The sequence below is a fragment of the Phyllostomus hastatus genome, unplaced genomic scaffold (genome assembly GCF_019186645.2).
Source record: "Phyllostomus hastatus isolate PE091 unplaced genomic scaffold, TTU_PhHast_1.1 phas_contig_148, whole genome shotgun sequence".
Lineage (NCBI taxonomy): Eukaryota > Metazoa > Chordata > Mammalia > Chiroptera > Phyllostomidae > Phyllostomus > Phyllostomus hastatus.
The window spans coordinates 10162650-10188010 of record NW_025333607.1 but is presented as its reverse complement, the minus strand read 5'-3'; the positions used below and the strand labels follow the sequence as shown (position 1 = coordinate 10188010).

Sequence of the window (25361 nt, the reverse complement as noted above, 5' to 3'; positions counted from 1 at the left end):
TTGTCTCACCATTATTTCTAAATCCAGTGGATTGGTTTTCCAGCACGGTGCCTGCCAGTATACCTACCAAATCATCTGTAAGTGTGCAAATGGACCCAAATGGTCGGTCATGCCTTTATTTCTCTTTTCTTGGGAAAAAAACAAAGGTGTTATTTTAACAATTAGGCTTAACATAGTGTGTTGTAGATTGCCCTTCAGTGAACTATTTTCAATGTTCAAATTAGGTGCCACTTAAATTTATTTTATTATACCATCAATAGCTGATTAAAAAGAACCAGATATTTCTTGTATACTTTGTGTATTGTGCTTTTGTTTTGCCAAGAGAAATATTAGTATTGCTGATATATAACAGAAAGAACTTTATCCCTGCGGAACGACCAGATGGGGTGGGAAGATCAAAAGCAAAATCTTTGAAAACATCTAAATATCTATTTTTAGTGATATTTAGTTCAAGAAAAAAATATAAAATTAGAGCAGCATTGTTGGATTCAAGAAGCGAAAAGGTTAGGATCTCTACATAAAAAATAATTTATATTTAATATATAAATTTTTATTTATTCCGATGGAAGTTGAATGGGCTTTTATTCTTTTCACTCTTTCATCTTCCTCCTTGGACCTTAAATGAGATTAGCCACCCAGAGGAGAAAGTTCCTGAGAAGTAAGCATATTTAGACCACATTCTTATCTGGATACAAATGAGCATTGCTCTACTGACTTGTTTTTAGCCCTGGTCCAGAAGCGGATACAAAGAACCCATTCTTTGAGCCAGGAGTGCTCCTATTTTTTTCTTTTTTTTTCCAAAAAAGCATAACTCTCCTATTGTGTGATATTCACTCATTTTTTTGTCAGTTTGAGTGATTCCCATTTCTCTTGGTGAGCTGCTTGCTGACTGAATTGGTTGAGAGGATGTTGTTCAGATATAGTTCCGTCTTTAACATAATGGGAACTGTGTTAAAATAATATGTCTTTGTGGAACGAGGACACACAGGAGTCCCCCCTGTGCCCGCAGGGATATGTTCTGGGACCCCCCGTGGGTGCCTGGGACCGCGGATGTAGAACGATCACAACACCACACTGTGGTGATGTGGGTGTGGGCCCTGTGTGTGGTGTGGGTGTGGGCCCTCTCACAGACTGCCTCGCTGTGCTGCCCCCACCTCGCCCCTCCTGTGGCCGTGGGGACGACACAGCCCACGTCCCGGGATGAAGGGAAGCGGGGGACGCTGGACCACGGGCTCGTTGCCGGGATGGAGCGGGGTGGCGTGAGCTTTCACCCTGCTGCTCAGACCGACATGCGATTTAAAACTGACAGACTGTTTACTTGTGAACTTTCCATTTAATATTTTCGTGCCACAGTTGACCGTGGGTGACCGAAACTGCGGAATGCGAAGCCGTGAGCGAGGGAGGCGGTCACTGTAAGCTGGATTCTGCTAGATGTGTGTGGCTGTGACAGGTCCGCAGTCTTCCTGAACCGTACTGCAGAGGAGGCGGCATGGCAAACCTGCACGGATGAGTGATGCGATGTGCTGCAACGGAAAGTACAGGCTGTTACGAGAGCCTCACCCAAATTTGGGGAGGGTCAGAGAAGGCCTTCAGTAGAAAGACATGGAAACAGAATGGAAGGAGCCCTGGCCGGGTAGTTCAGTGGTTTTAGGGTATCCGCCCCCCCATACAGGTTCAATCCCAAGTCAGGGCACACACAAGAATCAAACAATGACTGCATAAATAAATGGAACAACAAATGAGTGTTTCTCTCTCCCTCATCAATAAATAAAAATTAAAAAACAATCAAACCACCAAACAGACCAAGAGGATGAGTAGTCAGAGGGACACTTGGAGAAACTGGGGAGGTTGCAGCAACCGGACCAAGTGAGCGAAGGGCCGGCGGGGCTGCTGTGCGGCAGGAGACCGGAGGCGGCCAGGCCCGTCCCGGGCCAGAGGGGAGGGCCGTGGGCCTAAGGGGAACGCGTGCGTAACGAGAGCATGGGAACCCTGCTGGAGCCAAAGACCTGCGCTCTCACTTTGGAAGCTCTGGATTGCAGGGCCAGAGAGTTCAATGGGGAGCGGGCCTGTTTAGTACAGAAATGTTTTGTTTTGTTTTGTTTTACGTGTTTTTGCACCAGTCTCCCTATAGTCCTGCGCCATATCGCAGTTCCTGTACCCGGAGCACGTCCAGAGTCTCTCTCCTTGGCCACATCCCCAGGTTTTTTTTCCCCCCTCTGAACAGCGGTGCCGTTACCGAGCAGACAATTCTATCCTTACTGCTCCCACGTGTGACCGTTGGACTGACTGCCAGACGGTTTAGCCGCACCAGCAGCGACACTGGGGGTGGGGCTAAGAACAGGTCACAGGGCCTCCTCCTACAGCTGGGCCTGAATCCCCTGCCCTAGGCTGGCCAACTTAATCTGCAAAGGATATGCAACGTATGTAAATATTTTAGGGTGGCAGCTGAATGGATACACACTGAAATTAAAAGCAGTTCTGCCATCATTATTTTAGTCCAAAAGTCACCTAAGGACGCCAGAGGTGCCCCAATGCCACGGTGAGTTTGAAATTCCTCACTCCAGCGCCGTCCCTCTTCACGACAGTAGAACTCCGGCAGCGACTCCACAAGCGGCTGTGGATTCTGCGAAACTGTGGCCAACTTCTGGTCCCAGTCTGGAATTTGGAATGAATGAATGATTTATTTTATGATTACTCCTAAATTTTAACTCACTGACATTTCAACAACAGTTGTGTATGATAACAAAAAATGGGTGGCACTTAAGACTAAGGAATATGTTTTAAAGGCAGGGAAAAAAGAACTTCATCAAAGGGTTACTTAGGTGGCTCGATCTCTGATTCATTTTTTTTTAAAGATTTTATTTATTTACTTTGAGAGGGGAGAAGGGAGGGAGAAAGAGAAATAATGTGTGGTTACCTCTCACATGGCCCCCATGGGGGACTTGTCCCACAACCCAGGCATGTGCCCTGACTGGGAATCGAACCAGTGACCCTTTGGTTTGCAGCCCGCACTCAATCCACTGAGCTACACCAGCCAGGGCTGATTAATTTTTATTGGATTAATGAAAAAATGTAAATAAAATAAATCACATAAATTCTAGACGCCCCCCCCCCAAAAAAACCTCTTTAAGCCTTCCATTATAAATGGGCTACTTTGTATTGTCTTTGTATCAAACTGCAGTTGTTAACATCCTTGAATTCACACCCACTGGAGTTCTCTCATATAACCTCTTGTCTGTAGTCACTAACGGTTCTGCTTATCAAAACTTCAGGGCTCAAGGAGGGCTTGGGGGGAGCTTCGAGATCATTGTACCCACGCTTAATACACCCAAGACCAGAGTGTTTCAATGGCAGCATTGCAACAGAATTTTTTTTTTAAGATTTTATTTATTTATTTTTAGAGAGGGAAGGGAGGGAGGTAGAAACATCAATGTGCGGTTGCTGGGGGTCATGGTCTGCAACCCAGGCATGTACCCTGACTGGGAATTGAACCTACGACACTTTGGTTCGCAGTCTGCGCTCAATCCACTGAGCTACGCCAGCCAGGGCCTGCAACAGAATTTTACATGCACAGCACTGTGCACTGTATTGGATGTTTTGCTTACATTAACTCTGATGTTCTCCGTAACCCTGGGAGGCCCACTGACATCACCACCATCTCAAAGAGATGAATTAAACTGCCCAAATTTACAGGACTGGGAAGAAGAGGGGCCCACATTCGGACCCAGGACTATCAAGGCCCTACATCCCTAATCTTTTCACAGTTCTATTCTCCTCCCATAGCACTTCAAATGCATTTAAAGAAACAAACATTTAATATTAAGAATGGATAACATGCCATTAACATTAACCCAGGGAGCATGACCAGAAATACCGTCCCTGGAGGTTTTTTTTTTTTTTTTTAAGATTTTATTTATTTATTTTTAGAGAGGGAAGGGAGGGAGATAGAGAGAGAGAGAGAGAGAAACATCAATGTGCGGTTGCTGGGGGTTATGGCCTGCAACCCAGGCATGTACCCTGGTTGGGAATCGAACCTGAGGCACTTGGTTCGCAGCCCGCACTCAATCCACTGAGCTACGCCAGCCAGGGACCCCTGGAGGTTTTTTAAAATCTAACTTAAATCGCATGATCCTGTATGTCGTCAGTAACCACACAACTTCTCCAGGCTTGTTTCGGATTTAAATAGTGACTCTGACCCGGAGGATTCCAGAGGATTCCAGGGAAACACATTAAAGTAATTTTGAAGTTTGAGGAGTCCTACCCAACAGCCTCAGTGGTCTTTGTTGTAGGAGTTACAATGGAGCTGAACCACACACATATTTGACCAGGTGAATTCCACCATAAAGGTTCTCAGAACTGAAGACAAACTGGGGGGCGGGGGGCGGTGTTCCTTGGGACATTCCATGTGGTGAGTATTATGTACGCCCACAGACTGGGTGCTATCAGGCCTGGAACACGTTCTAGAGTTGGGGGTTGAAAGAACATGATTTAAAAAAAAATTCTTTACCATTTGACAAAGTGAAATGACCATTCATGGGGATTTGTGGTGGTGACTTCTTTGAAAGTCATTGAAAAATAAAAGGAATTAATTGAGAACCACAAAGTAAATTTAACCCACTTGCTGAAGAAGCCATGTATTTTAAAGATTTTAGTGATTTAGTACCATTTTAATGTTATCACTTTGAACAATTTAGGAGATTTTCAAGGATAACTTTGATTATATGTAATAATTACCTTATGCATTGATTTTAGAACTTAACCCAAGTATAAAATGCAATTCTGTTGTTTTAGGTTTTTAAAAAATATATTTATTATGACACACTCATTCTTGGTCAAGAATAATAGCAAACAGTTTGAAGGCTTTAGTAATCTAAGCTTCAGTAATTCTACATTATGCGAATATCTCAGTTCCAGGAGGCAGATAACTATTTTTATTCTTTTTGCAAGTGAGAAAACCGAATGTCCAAGAGTGTAAGGGTCCCACTGCTACAAACGCATATACTTTATGTTGGAAGAATGAGTTGTCTGGAGTATTTGGCACCAGGGTTAGTAACACACGGGCAGCTTTGTATGAGGGGCTTCTAGGGTGTAAGTTCCCAGGGAACCATCTTCATGTCTTCTGCTGTGTCTCACACACAGTCAGGGCTTAATAAATGCTTCTGAATCAATAAATGAACCTCTAGGTGCTGGGAAGGAATTTTTCCTGAGCAAGAATTTCTAAAGCAATCTATATATAGCTAAGAACTATGAATAGGTTATTATAGTGTATAGATTATAGATAATATCTGTAGATATTATAGATTATTACAATATATATTTAGGTTATATATGTGATATACATGATAATCTATTTAATCTGCTCAATAATTCCCAAATAAGAACTGAACATAAAAAGCAAGTCATTGATAATCTAGACATGCTTTGCCCTTAAACCTGACCACAAAGACTGGTCGAAAACTTACACCTTCACACACTTAGTATGAAAGGCCTTCCCCTAAAGACCCCAAGGAGTCAGCTTCTTGATTTAAGCCAACACTTAATTCAGCCCCTGCCCTTCTCTCCATCCATGCCCTGACTGGTAACATTTCTCTGTTAAGTCTCCTGCAGACCCTGCTGTCACTCCCAGTTGCTGAACTTGGCTGCACGTTGGAATGAATCTGGGGAACTCTAGAAATGACTGATGCCTGCCCTACGCCCCACCTCCTGGCCCAGGAGAGGCTCACTGAGTTGACACTGGGTGTGTCCTGGGCCTGTGGGTTTTTCAAACCGACATAGCGGAGGGTGGGGACCTTTAGCCTAACCACTGCCATCGTCTCCTGACTCAGCATTCGACCATGTCTCGCCCCGCTCCCCTGTGCCTGCTTTTCTTCCCCACAGTTAGAGTGATCTTTTCAAAATGCCCTTTTAATCCTGTCACCCCCCACCCTCCTTAACACCTTTCAGCAGTTTTCCATGAGCCTCAGACTGGAGGCCAAACCTGAAAATGGCCTGTACAGACAGCCCTTGACCTTGCCAGCTCTGGCCACACCCTGCTCCGCCCTTGCTGGTGCCCTGAGCCAGCACGCTCTTATTTATTTTTCAGTTCCTCAAACCTGTCACGCTTTGATCACAGGGCCTGTGCACCTGCTGGCTCTCTGGGAGGCTTCCCCACCCCCACCCTTGCCTAGGCTTCCTTGGGGAAATCCTCCGGCTCTTCCTGGGTCCTGAAGCAACACATCGACTCCCCTTCTGAGCTTTTCCGGCAGGTGAGATTGTATCTCTGCCTGCGTCCCCCTGAAGTGCCCCGAACGGAGACATTTCGTGTCTATTTTTGCTTCACTTTGGGTTGCCAAACCCTTGCACATGGACCGGCCTGTCAGCAGACTTTCATTATTTACAGAAGGACCGCAGATGATGGAATAAAAATGCACTCGATATCAAATCTAGCATTGAGTCCAGCTGCTATCACCTCCAAAATGTCTGGAATCCATTCATTCCTTTGCATTTTCCCTGCGGGGCAGCCCCATCATCTCTTGTCTAAACGAGGAGGAGATGGCCTCCTCAGCGGTGTGGTGCCCACCCTCCTGTGCCTCTCCAAACGGAGTCGGAACCTGCAGCCGGAGGCATCTTGCTCAAGTGCAGATGACGTGTCATTTCTCTGCTCAAAGGCCCTCCCATGGATCTTAGAGTAGAGTCCAGCGTCTTGCCCTCGTACCCTCACTGACCACCCACCAGGCCACCCTGACCTTTCTCTTCCTACACAAGCCAAGCCCTTTTCAGCTGTCAGGCTTCCGCACTTAACTGTTCCCTTTGCCTTTGCATGGTTCATTCTTCTTTTCCGGGGCTCGGCTAAAACCATAAGGACGTTCTCCCGACTGCACTGTTAGTGGCTACCTCCCTGTCCCAGCCTGCGTGGCTCAGTTGGTTGGGTGTCAGCTCACAAAGTGAAAAGGCACCACTTTGATTTCCCTTGGGGACACCCGCCCGGGTTGCGGGCCAGGTCCCTGGTCCCGGGGTGTATGAGAGGGGCTTGTGAGAGAGAGATCAGTGCTCCTCCCTCCCTTCCTCTCTCTCTAAAAATTAATAAATAATATATATATACATTTTAAAAAAGTTTACCTCCCTAAGCCATGCTCATCGCCTTGCTTACTTCCCACACAGCACTACTACAATCTCTAATTTTTTAAAAAGATTTTATTTATTTATCTTTAGAGAGGAAAGGGAAGGAGAAAGAGAGAGAGAAACATCAATGTGCAGTTGCTGGGGGCCGTGGCCTGCAACCCAGGCATGTGCCCTGACTGGGAATTGAACCTGCGACATTTTGGTTCACAGCCCGTGCTCAATCCACTGAGCTGTGCCAGCCAGGATTTACAATCTGTAATTTTTTAAAAAATGCTCTTGGTTCTGTTTAACATCTGCCACCAGAACGCCAGCTCTGGGACAGCAGGTGTCTTGTCTCCCCGGGTCCCTGGGCCTCCAGCTCCAGCCCAGTGTCCAGCTCCTCACGGGGGCTCTGGCAGTGGCCGAACGGTTGCCAGTTTCCAAGGCGGACTCCAGTGATTCTCAGCCCCGGAGTCCGGGCCCGATGTGGTTGCCTCTCACGCTGCTTCGGGGCTGGCTGTGTGTGCCCCTTCCAGTCCAGGCGTATCCCGCTCTGCCGACCTGCCTTGTACTTCCCATTTCCTCTTCCCCCCTGGCCCAGTGTGGTCCCCTGTCCTCACTGCGGGAGTCCCCCTGGCTCCCCGTCCCCCCACACCTCACCACCCTCATTCCCATCTGGGACTCTAGGCAGCGCCTCCATCCTAGGTGTCTGTGTTTCTTCTCCACCAGGCATGTCCTGTCCATGAAGGCCCAGCTCAGTCCCCACTGGCGCCTGCTGCTCTCTCAGCTGTTGTGTTGTAGGTCCCAGTGATCTCGGCCTTGAACTTTTGCTCCCCTGCTTGGTACTTAAGCATTCTCTGATGAGCCCGTTGTTGCCACATCTTCCTAATTAGATCACCCGCTCCCTGGGGCCAAGGTCGTATGTAGCCTGGACTTCCTTCTCCCTCCTCCCGTGGCACCTGGCCCCACGCCAGGGACGTAGTAGATGGTAAATATTTAACTGTTTTGCTAACCATGCACCTGGTTCTACAGGTTTGGAAAGAAGTAGAAATTTTCTTCTATAATAAGCGAGGGGAAAAACCTTCTGTGTCTGTCTCTCTGACAAGATTTCCTCCTAGCAGAGGAACTGTCAGAATGGTCCTGTTTCCTGTTGCTTTGGAAACCAGAGGCGCACCTAGAGTCTCCCATGTCCAGGAACGGATTTCATACTGGGTCAGAGTTGAAAGGACAAACCACCCAGCCTGTTCTGTGGGGATAAGAGCTCTCTCCACGGACCATCCTGTCCCCCTCTCCTTTCCACCCGCTCCTCAGCCCTGGGCAGCTTCTGTTCTCCCAAGCCTCACGCACCCTCCCTCCGTCACCTACACCCACCCCCACCCCCACCCCACCCTGGCTTCCTAGAATGGCACCCTCCTGAGGCCTCCTGTAGGACCCCAACCGCCACCTCCCTGCACTCCCAGCACGCCTTCCCCTAAACAGTCGGCTCACAGCCCCCCCCCCCCCCCCGCCCCGCTCCCTGCCCGAGCTCCAACCTTCTTCCCCTCCCAGAACCAGCTTTGCCCTCTTATCCCAAACTCTGCCTGGCAATCTCTGGCCCCCAATGCAGCTTCGCCTATGCCACCCCCATCCCTGGCTCAGTTCCCCCGAGATCTGCCTGGTCCTGTTCAGTTCTCCCGCTTCCTAACGGCGGTTGTTTGCTGTCCCTTGGGGACCTGAGTCCCAGCCCCGTGCAGCCATTCATCAGGGCTGAGCTCTTTTCTTGGGGGAAAAAGAAGGAAGAGAAGTGCCTTCCCAACCTCCCCTTCCTTCTAGAAGTTTTCTTACTTTTTTTAAAGTGAATAGAAAGTGACTCACTTTAAAGAAATCTACTAACCAAATAGTAGTGCACTTGACTCTCAGTTGTGACAGAGGCCGTTTCGTTTCAAGGTCAAGTGCGAGCTTGGCCTGTGTCTGAATTCTGGGTCTGAAATGTTCCAGGTCTGCATCTGGTTTCTCCTGCCTACTGCAGGCTAATTTGGGGCTAGTTCATTAACGGTCTGCAACCTGGGGTCCCTCGCTGGAAAATGGGGTAAGTATGCACCTCAGAGAGCTGTAATGAGGGCAAAATATGTATCTGCCTCAGGGTGAGAGCCCCAGAAATGACGGGGTTCATTCATTCATTCATCCATTCAGAAAGTCTGTCAATGAACTGATTTATTCCCTTCATCACAATCCAGAGCACCGTGAACACAGGAGATATTTAGCTTGGTGCCTGTGTGTCCCCCGGGCTCATATCTGTGGGGGGGCCTGGCCCCTTAGCCCTGGCCCCTTAGCCCTCTCGCACATTCTGTCGCATAGAGAACTACTACACAGGGACTTTAGAATTTTTTAAAGATGTGGCCAAATGTCAAATAATACTCATAAAGCCATTTAAAGTAGGAGAATGAGGAAATCAAGTTTCCTCAACAGTATGCGAGGAGTGAGCAGACCGGAGCCTGTTTCCTATCAAAGACGTGTACGAATTTTTATTCTTGAAGTCGGCCCAGGGAACTACAAGAGGAGGAAACAGCCCTTGGGACCATCCTCTAAATCAGGGGTGTCAAGCTCATTCTCACCGGGGGCCACATCAGCCTCGTGGCTGCCTTCAAAGGGCCGAATGTAATTTCAACTCCTTAAGAGTTAAAAGGGTAGTTACATACTTCTAGTCCTAAGTTATTTGGGCCCTTTGAAGGCAACCAGGAAGCTGATGTGGCCCCCAGTGAAAATGAGTTTGACACCCCTGCTCTAAATTCTTCCTGCACCTGGACACATGCATACCCCTCCCCCGAACTTGACCGGTCCCGAACTTGACCGGTCCCAGACACACTGAGACGGCCATCCCGGGGCAGTACCTTCTCTGTGACCCAGTCAAGGTTGATCTCAAAGAGTAAGAGCGCGCCAATTGACTTACCAAGGTTGTAAAATGGCAGACAATAGTCTCTTTGGTACGTGCTTTCTTTATACCATGATTCTGCAGGCTCTGAATATCTTCTAAAACAAATATATCGAATGAGGGTCTGCTGGTCTAGTTGAGGTTGACATTGATCTTCTGTCTCAGGTGGGATTGCCCAGTCTGTGAAAGGTCTAAGTGAAAACAGAAACAGTTTGCTGAACACCTCGCTGAAGCAAAGCATTCCATTTTCTCATCAGCTGAGATCCGTTCCCCAGAAGCAACCAGGAGGCTATCGAGATAGTGTCAGCAAGACTCCCAGATGCAAGGCCACCCTGACCAGGTTGTCACTTGGTGGCTCGGGGATTGCAGTCCCCGTTCCTCCTGTGTGGCCCCCTCCGCTCCCAGCCACAGGGCACAGAAGACCACCTGCTTCAGACCTCCCCCGGGTCTGCTTCCTGTAGCCCCGGTCCTCCCGACGCCCTTCCCCATTGAAATTTTTCTACGGTGTTTGGTTCCTCAAGGAACCAATGCTTTCTCTGGCCAGACTAACCACTGTCGGGCATACTGGGGTTTGATGAACGGGGAATCCCTTGGAACCTTCCTGTGCTTCCTGTGGAGGGAGGGGAAAGGAAAGAAGAACTGAGATGTGACGTGAAACAGCCCCGCGCGGTGATGGGCGTTAACACCGTCAGAATGTGCGTGGGCTTTGTCCCAGCAACTGCAGAAATCAGGGCGTCAACAGAGACACCTCTAACAATGCTCGTCAAACATTTCCACGGCAATAAAAAGAGTGGAAACAACCTTCATGTGAAAAAAAAACCCCAAATTGTTTAGAAAATGATACATATACAGGAATACTGTGCCAACGTTAAAAGTGATGCCATAGAAATGCATATACATCTTCTTTATTCACTCATCTGTCAATGGATATATGTATATGTGTGTATATGTATATATACATATACACACATATACATACATCTACATATACATGAAATACTATTACTATATATACTATATACTATTACTATATATAGTAATATACCATTACTATAGTAATATACATGAAATACTATTACTATATATACTATATACTATTACTATATATAGTAATATACTATTACTATATATACTATAGTCTATACACTATATACACACATATACATATGTATATGTATATATACATATACACACATATATACACATACACATATACATGAAATACTATTACTATATATACTATATACTATAGTATATATACTATATACACACACACATATACATATATGTGAAATACTATTCAGCCATAAAAAGGAGAAAATTCTGCCATTTGTGAGAGCATGGATGGACTTTGAGGGCATTATGCTGAGTGAAGCAGACAAGGACAGATACTGTACGATTGCCCTTATACGTGGAATTGAAAAAAACTGAACTCATAGTTCAGAACAGAGAGTAGAATGGTAGTCTGCAGAGGTGGCACTGGGGGTGAAGAAGCTGCTAAGAGGGTAGATGTTAAAACTTCTGCTGACAAGAAAGAGAAAGTTTGTAACTATATGAGGCAATGAATATTGACTAAACTCATTATGGTACATCTATCAAATCATTGCCGTGTACCTTAAACTAACACGATGTAACATGTCAACGATATCTCAACACAACTGGAGAAAAGGGGGTTTCAAAATCCTACCCCTTCCCACTCTGTGTAGATCTGGAAGATTCTGCATGATTATCTATCTCCAGGTGATGACATTGTGAGTATTTTTCAACTTTTTGGTAATAAATGTTTTCCAAATATTTTAATAAATGTGTATTTTTAACCTATAAAACACAGAGGGTGAGCTGCTATAAGTGCCAAAACATTCAATATTAGGCGAGCTTTAAAAGGAACGTTAAAATCCGATCCTTCGGTAGTAAGACGTAGTCTTACTTGACTGTGTCCCCGTGACCGATCACACTGAAATGAGGTGACCGACACTGCTTAGTCACACGGCACTGTGTTCACACTCTCGGGCACACACTCGATGGTAAGGAGCCTTCTTTGAAGAGAGTGTGTTAGCAGAAACAGAGTAGCTCGACTAAAGTACAGAAAAAGCAGGAGCATGATCTGACCATAGGTGTGCCGTTCAGGACAGGGCACAGGTGCGCTGGGCGGCGCAGGGGTGTTCTGCAGTGAGGAGACACAGGGAAGCACCAGGAATTCCCACCCGCCCCTTCTACTCTATCTTATTTCATGCCTGATGGGTACTTGTCCTGGCGGCGGGTATGTTTAAACGGTGGGCAGCGGCACAGCTTTCCCCACAAAAGTGTGCCTCCCACTGTCAGTGCCAACGGGAGCTGCCTGATGGACGTGCCCGGAGGGCCCCGTGAGTTTGGGTTCTGCGTGACCGTCAGTCTAGTCACTTCTGTGCTGGCCGCTTGTTTCCGAGCCAGAGCCTGCTGGGCCGCCTTAGCCTTGGGTGTTTCTGTGGAACCTGAATATTCTCCATCAGTGTCCTTCTGAAGACGACACGTTCCCTCAAAGGAGGGGCTCTAATCCTGAAAATACTATTTGGTAGAGCAGCATGTCTGGAGAGGGTGAGCCAGGATGGACCTACCAAGTTAGGCTCTGCCTACAAAAACTGAAGTCAGGATTGGTCCAAAGAGCTGCATGATATTCTGTTTTCTGAATTTAAAGACAAAAGTATTTTTGGCTTTGCTTTTCCTTGTTACTCTTAAACTAGAAGCTTTAATAAAGCCATCGATTGCCACCTGCACTCAGTTTTCCCTTACGGCTAATCTCGGGCAGGCACAAGTCTGGCCAGAGTCAAGGAGCAGATCAAGGTTCCCTTTGCCTGGGCCATCCTGCGTGGGAGGGCTGATGCTTGGGTGCAAGGAGATGGAGTTGGGAGAGTTGCTGGAGTCCACAGGACACACGTGGACAGTGGCCCGTGGAGCGGGACTGGCCGTGGGGACTGTCCTCTCCTTTTTCACCTGCCCTCTGGCAGAGGATGTAATCCTAACCAGAGTTTAATGTACGTGCGTCGTGTTCGAGCTGGAACAAAGGGCTTTGAACTGGGGGTCAGAAAATGCGGAAAGATTCCAGTCTCTGCATTTACACCGACCAACTGGACCTCAGGCAAGACGTGCCGCTCCCCTGCGCTGCATCTTACTCATCTAGTTGGATTGGAACGACCTTTAGGGCTACTTCCGGTTGGACCATCTATCCAGTTTAGACTCTACGCTGCTTTATAGACGCCGTGGCTCCCTTGGCTGTGCATGGAGGATAGTAAGAGCTGACTATATCAAAGGCGATTAAGAGAAAAAGAGAAATTTGTGAAATATACCAGAGGAACTCAAAATCATAGCAACCGTATTTTGAGTGCCTACTGTGCTCTGGAATTATATAGCAATTATTTTGTTCATAACAGATAAGAACACCAAGACTCAGAGAAGGAATGAAAATTGCCCAAGATCTAACATCCCATAAGTTACTCAAATTGCTGCTTTTAACTACTGTGGTTTCCAGTCTCTGCAAACCAGAATACAACCTCAAAGTACCTTTGTTGTTGTTAAAATTATATCCATCGAGGCAGAAACCATTAAGCCAAGTTTGTGACTTTACTGAGAAGGAAACTGAGACTCAGGAAGGTTCACTATCTGACTAAGTTGAAACTCTAAACTCACGGTGTTTAAATTTCTTAGATAATTTAATAAAACTCTAGTTATTGCTGATTATAAGAATAATATATGTTTATTAGAGAAAATGTGGAAAATAAACCAAAAAACACAAATACCAATAATCTCACCACTCACAAATAACTGTTGTTAACAGTTTGGTATATTACCTTCCAAACTGTTCGTATCCATTAAATAATAATAATTACTATTGCTCTCACTTTTATTATTAGAAAATGTGATTCCCATTTAAAAAAATTTATCATTCTACCTTTAGCGCTATTTTCGAAAGTTAAGGTGTAGAGAAGTGTCTCACCTGGGAGATGTCATTACGCTGTAGTCCCAATGGACTCTTGCCAGCTGCCCCGGGAGGCAGCCCCGCACGTCCTTCCCTTGACGAGCCACGAATACGCTGGCGGAGGAAGTGAGGGGCGGGGAGAAGCAGTGATCACAATTAGTTCCGTGCAGAGGAGCAGAGGAGGACCGGCTGCGGTGTCGTGGAAAGAGATGTTCCGTCTTTGTCCCCATTTCCTTGCCCGGGGCTCCTTGGACTTTTCTTTCTCACTTTTAATTAATTATTCTTTATTTCAAGGTGCACTTTCATTTATTTATTTCAATGACAGTTGATATTAAATATGAATTACTTTCAGATGTATAGCATAGTGGCTGGACATTTATATAACTTAGGAAATGACCCCCCCAATAAGTCGGGTGCCCCCTGGCACCGCACAAAGTCATTGCAATATTGTTGACTGTACTCCCTGTGCTGTATACTATCGGGCTTTCTTGATAAGAGGGTCTTTCGTATCCATTTTTCGGCAATCATAAGGAAATATTTGACATGACAGACATTAAGTTCAAAAGCAGGAAAAAAATTAGGTGATCATATTTGAAACCAGTGGGGCAAATGTCGATAATTGTTGAAAAGTGAGAATTGAAAAAAGGGTGTTTCTTATGCCATTTTTTCTACTTTGGATATTTTTACAAACTTTCACAAGTTTGTTTGTTTTTTAAACAAACTGATACTTAAGTATATAGGGGCTAAAGATGAAGAAACACTGGGGTGGTCTTGTAAGCCTGGGAGGGCTGGGTTGGGAGGGAGGTTTGAAGCACAAACAGGGATGAATGAGGCGGAGAAGTGCTTCCGGGCCCGAAGGGGAGCCCGTGTGGGTGCGGCTGTCATGCACCCGTGTGGAGGGGGACGAGGCTGGGGGTGGTGGTACCCAGACCTCATGTTGGAAATACATCTCATTTTAGGATGCACTGCTTTTCCTTTCAGATTATCATTGAGCATTCTATGGACACTTAAAAATTATGTGTAGTTCGATTCTGTTATTTATAGATTTTATTTCTAAGAGTGGCAGGGACATTAACAAACTATTTGTTATTAAAAAAAAAAAAGGAATGTTGCGCCTGAAAGGTTGAGAACCACCAATGTAGGTGATAGGGAATCTTAGGAAGGTACTTTTAAAGATTCATGAAATAATACAATTTTTATTTTAGATTTTTGCTGGTGGTGGAAAACGTTTGAGGGCGATCTGACTCAAAGTGGAAAGACTGGTTAGGAGGCGACTGGAGCGATTTAGGGGGACACGGCAAAGCTCTGAGCTCTGTGTTGGGAAGGTGGGCGGAGGGAGACGACTGAGCGGGGACCCACTGGGAGAGAGGACTGAGGGCGAGGACGGGGGAGTCGTAGGCCGCAGGCGTGGGAAGAACACTGCCACCCACAGGAGAGGGGGCACAGGATGATAACCACTGTGGTCTTTTGGGACCTTCCACAGATTCGGAGCCCCCAGTAGGTACCATAAGAATTCAAGGAGCCCTGGCTGGCATAGCTCAGTGGATTGAGCTTGGGCTGCGAACCAAAGCATTGCAGGTTCGATTCCCAGTCAGGGCACATGGCTGGTTTGCAGACCACGGCCCCCAGCAACTGCACATTGATGTTTCTCTCTCTCTCTCTTTCTCCCTCCCTTCCTTCTCTAAAAATAAATAAATAAAATCTTTTTAAAAAATTCAAGGAAGAGAGTCAGTGGGAAGTAGAGTATAGTTTTGGATGAAGTAGCAAGCCAATACGTGCTGGGTGGTAAATGGAAATTTAAACTATGCCCCAGTCCACACTTCCTGTATTGAATGCATGAGACCGCTCTGTGCTCCCTCCTAAGTTCTGACTGACTCAGAAGCCGTTCTAGTTCTCGAATTGCTCATTATGGGTTGAAATCGTGATCTGAATAAAGGTCAGTGGATGGAGAAGAGGGTCCGGTGTGTAGGGTTTGGGCTGGTAAATAGGATGGGGAAGAGATGCCAGGTGAGGGCAATTTCAGAAGTCAGGACTTGCACAGAGCGACGATCAGAATGGAACTGGAGAGCATCATGCTAAGTGAAATAAGCCAGGCGGTGAAAGACAAATACCATATGATCTCACTTTTAACAGGAACCTAAACAACAAAACAAACAAACAAAATATAACCAAAGACACTGAAATAGAGGACAGGCTGACAGTGACCAGAGGGGAGAGGGGAGGGAATTTCAGGGGAAAAGGGGAAGGGTTAACAGGAATAAGTATAAAGGACACATGGACAAAAACTAGGGGGGGTAGAAATGGGAGGGAGGTGAGGAGGACTGGGGGGGTGGGCTGGGATGGGAGTAAAAGACAGAAAACTGTACTTGAACAACAATTAAAATAAAAAATTGAAAAAAAAAGAATGGAGCATGTGGGGACCAGTGCAGTCCTGGCGGTCTGCAGCCTGAAAGGCGAGCACTGTGCGCAGGGTGAGTCTGTCTGTGTCCGCACGCAGCACCTCAGGGAGCTCAGATTTTCAGAGAAACCACAGGCTGTCTGGGCTTGCCCAGCAGTTGGGATAACACGACTGAGCCCTGGACAGTAAACAACAGTGGGGGGTTAAGTCACAAGAGGAGAGAGGAACTGGCACGGTCGTAGGGAACAAATGACATTCCTGAATGCGCTTGAGTGGGGCACCTAGCTTTCTTAGGCGCCCTTCCAGCTTCTGAAGCACTGCCGTGGACACGGTTACCCCAGGGCCACGTCACAGTTCATTAGACCCCAACAGGCGTTTCCAGAACGACGCTGGCCTCTCACGGCCGCTAGGCAGTCTGCGGCAGGCTGCGTTTGGACTGCGCACTCTGCAGAAGGGTGCACACAATAAACGCCAGCTGAATACAGGTGGTAACCAAGGCGCTGCTGCTCGGGCGCAGTCTGCGAGAGCTGTTCTGAGTGTGGACGAGCCCTTCACTAGCGCCAGGTAACACGCCCACCAACGTCCCTTGTGAGGGTCTCCTGGCAGGTATTGGCCCAGGAGCAGAGAGTGGGGCGTGTTTCAGCAGGCGAAGGGCTGGTTGGAGAAGCAGGTTTGGGGGGTGAAGCATGGCACCCTCCTTCGTCTCCAAACTCTTGGGTAGACTTTCCAGCCTCTCCGATGTGGCCTTCACCTCGAATGGGAGAAAGCTTCCAAAGGAGAGGTTTTTGGGAGAGAATTTTTACCTTCTAAGGGGCAATGCCGAGCCTCTCCCAAGTCAGGGCGGGTGTGGGCCAAACAGTGAAGGGCTGGAAAAGCACGTGCCGGCTCCCCACACCTGGCCCAGGAGCCCTGCCTGGGACCGCGCTCCATCGAAGGACTGACTTGGCTTTCAGGATCCTTGAATCGGGGGTGGGGGAGGTAGAAGAGGGCCCAGGGGGCGATAAATATGAGGGAAGGAGACATGTCTTGGGGTGGTGAACATACAGTATACAGATGGTGGATTACAGAATTGTACACCTGAAACCTATGTAATTTCATTAACCGATGCCACCCCAATACATTCAATGAGGAAGACAGGAGAAGGTTCTTGAATCATCTGTAGAAAGGCCTTTCCTGGGACGGGAGCAGGAGTCCACCTGTGTCTGACTTCACTGTATGCCGTTTACCCGTCCTGGGCGGCTTGGCTCTGGGAGGTGAAGTGTTGGGTTCAGACAAGAGCAAACCCGTCCCCTGGGAGCGGCCTGTAACCGGAGCAGGATCAGGGCTCAGCCGCAGACAAAATTCAGTACACACAGGGGCGGTCCGGGGTGCTTGGCCCTCAACAGCCTGAGGCAGCTGTGTCATTGCACCTATGCAATGCAATTCTTATTATGAAAATTTGAATACGGTTTTTAGTATGGAATTCTGTGCAGTCACTACCACTTGTGAACCGTTTAATAATTCATTTTATTAGGTGCCCTTGCTGGTGTGTGATTCAGTTTTCCCTAGTTGTTATTGGCCCCAGGCTTGGGCAGGTAAGGCAGGATTGGATAAATGCCTGTGCAAATGATTGCAGGAGGGTGGGTCTTCTCCAGGGGCTGTCAATCACCAGGAAACCAAACCACAAATAAATGACAGAATGATTTTTTTCTCATTGATTCAATCATTTTCAGTTTTTTCAAGAACTGTGCATCGGGCCCACCACGTGGGACAGCCAGCTGGGCAGAGGTTATGATGGTGGGGTGTGGAGAGAGACAAGCCCACCCTAGGGAAGCGGACCCGGAGGTGTAGCGAAGTGCAGGGATCAAGAGCACAGAGGTGGGAGCGAGGCCGATGGGTTCAAATCCTACCTCTGCCCATTGCTTACTTGCTGTGGATGTTGGGTTGTCACTTAACCACTCTGCACCTCAGTTGTCCCTCCTCATCTGTACGTCCCAGTGGTTGGGAAGATTAAATAAGTTAACGTGCCCTTAGCACCGTGCTTGCCACAGAATGAGAGCTACATGAGTCTTAACTATTATTCTAGTGGGTGAGACCAGCAACAAATAAAATAAGTTGTGAGAATGGCCACGGCATCTTATTCCCAAAAACGGGGTGAGATGGAGAATAACAGAGGTGGAGAGGTGGGCAGGCGAAGACCTTCCCTAGCCGGGGGCAGGGGGTGAGGGAATCAAGAAGAGCTGCCTGAGCAGCTGACAGTGAGCTAAGCCGTGCTGGGTGACATGGGGCTGGTTAAGACAAGGCAGGCCAAGGAGGGGGCAGGGAAGTCATCCAGGGAGAGGGAACCTGTCCAAAAGCCCTGAGCTAGGAAAGCGTGTGGCCTATTGAAAGAATGGAAGAAAGACAATGGGGTTTTGTAGAGCGGCAGGGTCAGCCCGTGGAAGGCTTTGTAGGTCCTGGCAACGAGTTTGGATTTAATGCAAAATGCCATGACTGCAGGGTTTTATGCAAGGGGGTGGCTTTGGCCCGATTTGTATTTCACGAAGCTTGCTCCAGAGAACGGATTGCAGGAGGACAGGCGTGGTGGCTGGTGTAGGTCAGCACGGTGGTCTGGACAGTGGAGATGGCGGAAATCATTCCCATGGGAGACCTGTGCTGGAGGCAGGACTGAGGAACTTGCTGATGGATCGGACCCACTATTGTGGCCAAGGCAGAAAGTAGACAAAACCCCACTCCAGAGTGAGTACTGAAGGCGGGGCGCACCCAGTCTGTCTCAGAGAGTGTGCCTCCCTGTGGGGCCCTCATGAAAGAACACGGAGAACCGAATCCAGCCCAGCTCTGGGCCTGTCACACACGTCCCACCGATACTCCCAGGCTCCCCACCGGCTGCCTCTGGCCGGGCCCAGGGACCGACCTGGTTCCACTGGGCTCCAGGCAGCAGCCACAAAGGGAAGTCTGTTTCTGGTTTCCCCAGGAGATGAGGCCACAGTTAAATATGCCCAACTGCGGACAAAACAGACCTCAAACACATGTAGAACAAACACGTGTGGGAGACAGAAATCAGGAGACAGTGGAGCCCACCTGTTTCCTCCTCTCGTGGTCTCAGGGAGGGAAAGGGGACTCTTAAGAATATCTACGAACCAAGCATCCTTCCCTGACCCCTCTGCCTTCTTCGGTGATTTCTGGAAGCAGAAGAACTTACCTTTGTTGACTAAATGTTGTTAAAGTTAACTAAATACTAGAATAAACATGACGCTTGCTCAAACCCACGAAGGGACTGCAGGAGGCTGACCCCAAAGTCACTTGTGATGTGCCCCTGGTAGCTTGTGAATCTCTGCAGAACCCAGAGCCGGTGGTTGAGGGTGGGGTGGGGTTAGGATTTCCAGATGGTTATACAATCTCTCCCAGCAAGATGAACTTAGGCCGATACAACATGCCTGGGACTTGTTATTCCTAGGCCATGGATGAACTTGGAGAGAGAGTGAAACTCGTCCCTAGTTTCCGTGTGCTCAGTTACCTCCCACATGGTAAAAGCATAGGAGCTGTTTGTGTGATTCTAAGCAGGGAAAAGGGTCCCTCATTCTTCTTGCAAAAGTCTTTCCCAAGCAAAACCATTGTCCTTCAATCTTTTGGGAATTTGGAGCTGCTTTTTGGCTTGGATTCTGCCTTGAGTGTGGGATTTTTCTTTTTCTTTTTAACTACTAAACCCAAAGAAACATCACTAGAACCCTCTGGCAGCCGCCGCCTGTCACTCACAGAGCAGCAGAGTGAGCAATTCCAATTCCCCAGGTGCCTGTCTGTGTCTGGAAGAACGTTACCTGGGTGGGATCACAGGGCGGTGGTCAAGAAATTTTCGTAGCTTGATGGCAGACATGATGAATGAGATTCTGGGGGGAAAAAAGGGAAGGTTCACATGGCAAGTGTATGCACATTCCCAGGTGTGAGCTATCTAGTACTACAAAGACCTTGAAAGTAGAGGACTATCTATCCATAGCTTCTGCTAGACTATTTAGGGGAAGAAATAGACTGGTAAAGGAGCAAAAAAAAAATTGCAAGCATAAGCCAATGCATACAGATATGCTGTTCTTTAAAAATAAAAAAAAATACTAGTGTGCCAGTTGGGCACTTAGCCCTCATTCTCATGCTTGTTAGGGTGCCTTCCTGTTGCACTGGCTTTCAGGCTGAATACTACAGTTCCCAGACTCCCTTGCAGCTAGAGTTCTGATATGAATTAGATTCCTCTGATCAGATATACGCGAGTGAGATGTGAGAGGTGGAAATGGGATCGAGGCCATTTCTTGCTATTTTGACTTTTTTCTACTGGCAAGCGAGGGTGTGAAGGTATAGCATGTGTGTTTGTGCAGTGAAACTCCATTGCCTAATCTCCAGCTTTGGGGTTATCAAGAAACAATTGCCCCGAAGGCAGCAACTGCACCCTGCGTTCGTGAGTGTGGGAGAGGTGGCCGCAGTGGCAGCGGCGGTGGCTTTGGCAGTAGGTCCTTGAACTCAGTTGTTCTGGAAGCAGCTTCCTGATTAGGGCATAAGTAGCTACTTCCATGATGGGTCAGTTTGTGGAGGTGTTCTAGAACCTTCTTGGAGGCCTTCCCCAGAGCCTGCCCCTCCAGTCCTCCCAATGATTTTGTGAGTATCTCATTATCTATATTAAACCCCTTCTGTTTCCTAGAGTGACCGTGAACTTAAATATATATATTTTGTCTGGTACAAATTTTCATATTGCATATGATTATCTTGCCACAGAAAACCACTACCTCTGAATATTTGCCTAAAAGAGCCAATGACAGGGAGGGAAACTGAGTGCCTGGGGGACAAAAGAGGGAGAAAACGCTACTCTTCAGTTATGTACAGTTTACTTCTGTGCTCCTTTCGGATGTTGTAGCATGTGTATGTATTGTATACACCCAGTTATACACAGCTTAGCGACAGGGACATGTTCTGAGAAACGTGTGGCGAGGTGATTTTGTTGTGCGAACGTCATAGAGTGAAATTACACAGACCTGGTGGCACAGCCCCGCCCTGTAATGTGTGAACCAGACTTTTCCACAACAGGCAGTGCGGTGGGTTTGTTCACACCGGTGTCGTCGCAAACGTGGGAATGGCGCGCTGCACCACAATGTTACGGTGGCTGCAGCACCCTGAGGAGGTAGGAATTTTTCAGCTCCGTTATAATCTTGTGGGACCACTGTCGTGTCTATTGGCCATCACTGACTGAAACGCCATTGTGTGGTGCATGACTGGACGAAGACAGCTGAGCCTCTGATCTACGTGTGTGTGGCAAACAGGAAAACACTGCACCCAGACCTGTGTGACCTGTGGCTGCGTGTTTGTGTCCACTCTGAAACTTATATGTTGAAACCTGAACCCCAGTGTGATGAACGGTATTAGGAGGTGGGGCCTTTGAGAGACGATTAGGTCGTGAGGACGGAGCCCTCGTGAAAGGGATTAGTGCCCTTAGGAGGGAGACCCAAGGGAGATCCCTGGCCCTGTTTCCACCACGTGAGGACACAACAAGGAGTTAGCAGCCTGCAACCCAGAGGATGGTCCTTGCCAGAACCCGGCCACCCCAGCACTCTGAGCTTGGGCGTCCATCCGCCAGAACAATGAGAAATAAACGTCCGTGGTTTATAAACCAGCAGTCTGTGATGGCTTGTTATAACTGCCCAAACAGACTATGGCCCCTGCTCTGTGTGCTGACGACCACAGTGTCTGTCTGGAGGATTAAGTGTGGCAATAATGTATGAGTGAGTGTTTGAACCTAAAGAACACCTTTGAGAACAGGAGTTCTGCGTGTGAGCATGTATTATGCATTAGGTGACATATACTAATGCATATTGGCCTCTCAGAAATCTTGCAAACTATTACCGTTCTTTTGCCAACAGGAAGTACTGAGAAGCAAAGTAACTTGTACAAAGTCACTGGAGAACCAGCACTGAAACCATTTGGCTCTAGAAACATTTATCTTGACTGCTACTGTTCTATTGAAAGTTTTGAAAGAACCACAGAGCACCCGGGCCATCAGCCAAAGTAAAACTGGGGTGACCCGAAAAAGCAGTAAGCAGGGAGAAGAGAGGACTGGACTGAAGTGTGGGGGGCTTCCCTCTCTCCCCTTTTATCGTCAAAACCGGACTCATTGCCCACAGGCCGCTTAGCTGCTTTATGTCACCTCTAAGTTTTTCAAGCAACTGGAAGCATGTCAAACAAGATTACATCAACACGGCATTGTTTGGCAATCCCATAGAACCTGTTCATTATATAACGTGTTTTTGCCCTTAGTGCTGGTTGGATTATAAACAAAAAGAAAGGGAGAAAGAACCAAAGAGAAGACCTGAGTCAACATGATGCAGCTCGGTCACCGACGGGCCGGAGAGAAGAATGTAAGATATTCAGGACGCGTGGGCTCCCGACAGAGACAGCAGCAAGTGTGACTTCGCTGATGGAGTGGTTGCTCAGAGCCGAGAAACTCTGAGTCAGCACCGCGGCCCGGCTTGCCGTGCGTGAGTTGTGCCACAGAAACATTTTTGGAGGAACTTTTACCAGACCACAGAGTCTAAGCCGAAGCTTCCAGAAGAATCAGAAGACTGTCTGAGAGCGGCCACAGACCCATCCTTGGGCGTATTTACAGAATTCCTCTACTGCGTAGATAAGGAATACCAAGTCTCGTTTTCTGTGATTATTACCGCCTCTTGAGCACTTAAGAAAATGTCGTTTACAATAAGATCTGTCTGGGCATTTTATTTAAGCCGGTCTGAGAAAATAGACTTATAAGCATCACCAAGAGCCAGCTTTTATTAACCCAAGTCACCCCAGTATATTTAATTTAAAAAGAAAAAAGTAGATTCACACACCAGTTCTGAATGCAAAAACTATGAATGCACATTAGACCAGCCATTGTCTCTGTACCCACAGCCAACCCGCACAGCCTCTGTTCTCTGCGCCACAAGCGGCAAAACTTTCATCTCCTTGGAAATGTATAATTTGTTTTAGTTGCCTTAAGAGAAAATTCTTCCTCAGATGTGTCCCAAGTAAAGTTCTCCCGGAGTAAACGTGAGTTCTCTCTGTATCCTTATCCTACCTGTCATTCAATGTGCAGTTACACTAGGAAATCGTAAATACTTTCCTTTAAAAATAAAAACAAAAACAAAAACAACCCCCCCCCCCGAAAATGTAACAGATTCGAGTAAATAAAAAACAGGTTGGGGAGATTTGGGCATCTGCATGACTCTTATTCGGGAAAATTGCAGCCACTTTCATTAAGTAATGCTGGCTCATAAACCACTGTGGTCAGACTCCCTGGGCACAGAAATTAAAATTTAATAACGATGTTTTACTATGCTGATTCAGAAGGTGAACTAAGGCAAATGAGTAACAGATGTGTTGCAATGAAATTTCTCAGAGTCAGTATCCAACATACTGACTTCAGAAACAAATATATAAGATTTATTTTGTCAACTTTCTCAACAACTTTTGTGGTATCACAGAATACCCTGTGGATCAAACCAGAATTCTAGAAAATACAATAGCACAGTCAAGAACCTGTTAAAATCCGCCCATTTGGGGGAAAATGTCTTTGCGCACCATGAACAAACTTTCTCAGCCTGAGGAGGAGCATTGAAAAGACCCACCCCTAACATCACACTCAACGGGGGAACACTGGTTTCTTCCTCCGATGAGGAACGAAGCGAGGGTGAGCTCTCACGCCAACGAAGGGCCGGACGTCCTGCCCAGTGCAGTGAGGCCAGGAGAGGACATAAAAGTCAGGCAAATGGGAAAGGAAGAAAATTGTCCTCATGTGCAAAGGCCATAACTATCCACGTAGAAAGTCTTCAGGAATCTACCAACAGACCCCTAAAACATCACCATTTTTCATAAAATCACGGTATACAAGGTCAACAGATAAAAACAATAATTACATTGTATACTTCAATAAAAAATGGGAAAGAAAATTTAAAACACAACAGTTTACAACAGCTAGAAAAGAAAAATATTATATATAAATCTCACAAGACAGGTGCAGCTCTGTGTGCTGGAAACTGCAAACCGCTGGCGAGAGGAACCAGAGGAGGCCTGAGAGGCTCACCGCGCTGCGGGCTGAGAGACGCGACACAGCGAAAAGGACAGTTGTCCCCAGGTCGTTTATTCGGGAAGACTTTCCAGCGTGACGTTTTGTAGCTATAGATACGCTTATTCTAAAGCTTATTAAAATGGCACACTTGAAACTTAGATAATCTTATTGTTTTATAATCTTATAATGTCACTCCCATACACTTAATTAGCAACAACATAAAACCAAATGGATGTGGACATTCAAGGACACCAAAATAGCTAAAAGGGTTTTAAAAAAAGGCAGCCTCCCCCTCCCACCAGGCCTCGGCGAACCCCCATTACCCACCGGACATGCTCCGTATGTTACTGCATTTAACGCTCACAAGAGTCCCGAGAGTTCTTCATTATTTTCTTGAATCTGCAGAAGACATTGAGTTACATGTTTAAGGTCACACAGGCAGGAAACAACCACAAAAAATAGCCAGTCATCTGACGCCAAAGCCCACCGCGGTGCCCCTGATTCATTGATTCCCTCGCAAATATTTGCTGGTGAGCTCCCGTCGCCTGGCGCTGCACCAGGCCCTGGGGAAGCAGCGTTGCTCACGTGGTGGTACAGACGAGGTCAGACGTGAATCACAGAGTCACTCGAGTCAATGAAATGAAAGCTCTGTAGCTGCTAAAACCAGGTCCTTTCACTAGTTACTTCTCAGGATGTTGAGAGGCTGCTTCCCATCCCCTACACCCTTTTCAGACTTATAAAGAAAGAAGCCCTGGCTGGCGTAGCTCAGTGGATTGAGCGCGGGCTGGGAACCAAAGTGTCCCAGGTTCGATTCCCAGCCAGGGTACATTCCTGGGTTGCAGGCCATAACCCCCAGGAACCACACATTGATGTTTCTCTCTCTCTCTCTCTCTCTCCCTCCCTTCCCTCTCTAAAAATAAATAAATAAAATATTTAAAAAAATTAAAAAAAAAAAAAGAGA

At 47.1% G+C, this 25361-nt stretch overlaps 1 protein-coding gene across 1 annotated transcript; it reads right to left on the bottom strand.

The window, feature by feature from the left end:
• Positions 1–1818: 1818 nt before the first annotated feature.
• Positions 1819–24777, bottom strand: CUNH1orf100 (chromosome unknown C1orf100 homolog). The gene is made up of 6 exons (XM_045859360.1): positions 24728–24777; positions 20139–20207; positions 13962–14057; positions 10010–10182; positions 2509–2655; positions 1819–1952 (listed from the first exon to the last, which is right to left on the bottom strand). The coding sequence occupies exons 2-6, from the start codon at positions 20192–20194 to the stop codon at positions 1819–1821; spliced, it is 606 nt and encodes a 201-aa protein (XP_045715316.1). The 5' UTR covers positions 20195–20207; positions 24728–24777.
• Positions 24778–25361: the final 584 nt, after the last annotated feature.

What these genes read in the sequence shown, in the direction of transcription:
- CUNH1orf100 (XM_045859360.1), bottom strand. Translation starts at nt 20,194, where the DNA reads ATGTCTGCCATCAAGCTACGAAAATTTCTTGACCACCGCCCTGTGATC. An exon ending in CGCCCTGTGATCCCACCCAG is followed by an intron (nt 14,058 to 20,138) that starts GTAACGTTCTTC and finishes TTCCTCCGCCAG; the next exon opens with CGTATTCGTGGCTCGTCAAG. An exon ending in AGCGTAATGACATCTCCCAG is followed by an intron (nt 10,183 to 13,961) that starts GTGAGACACTTC and finishes GTTTTCACTTAG; the next exon opens with ACCTTTCACAGACTGGGCAA.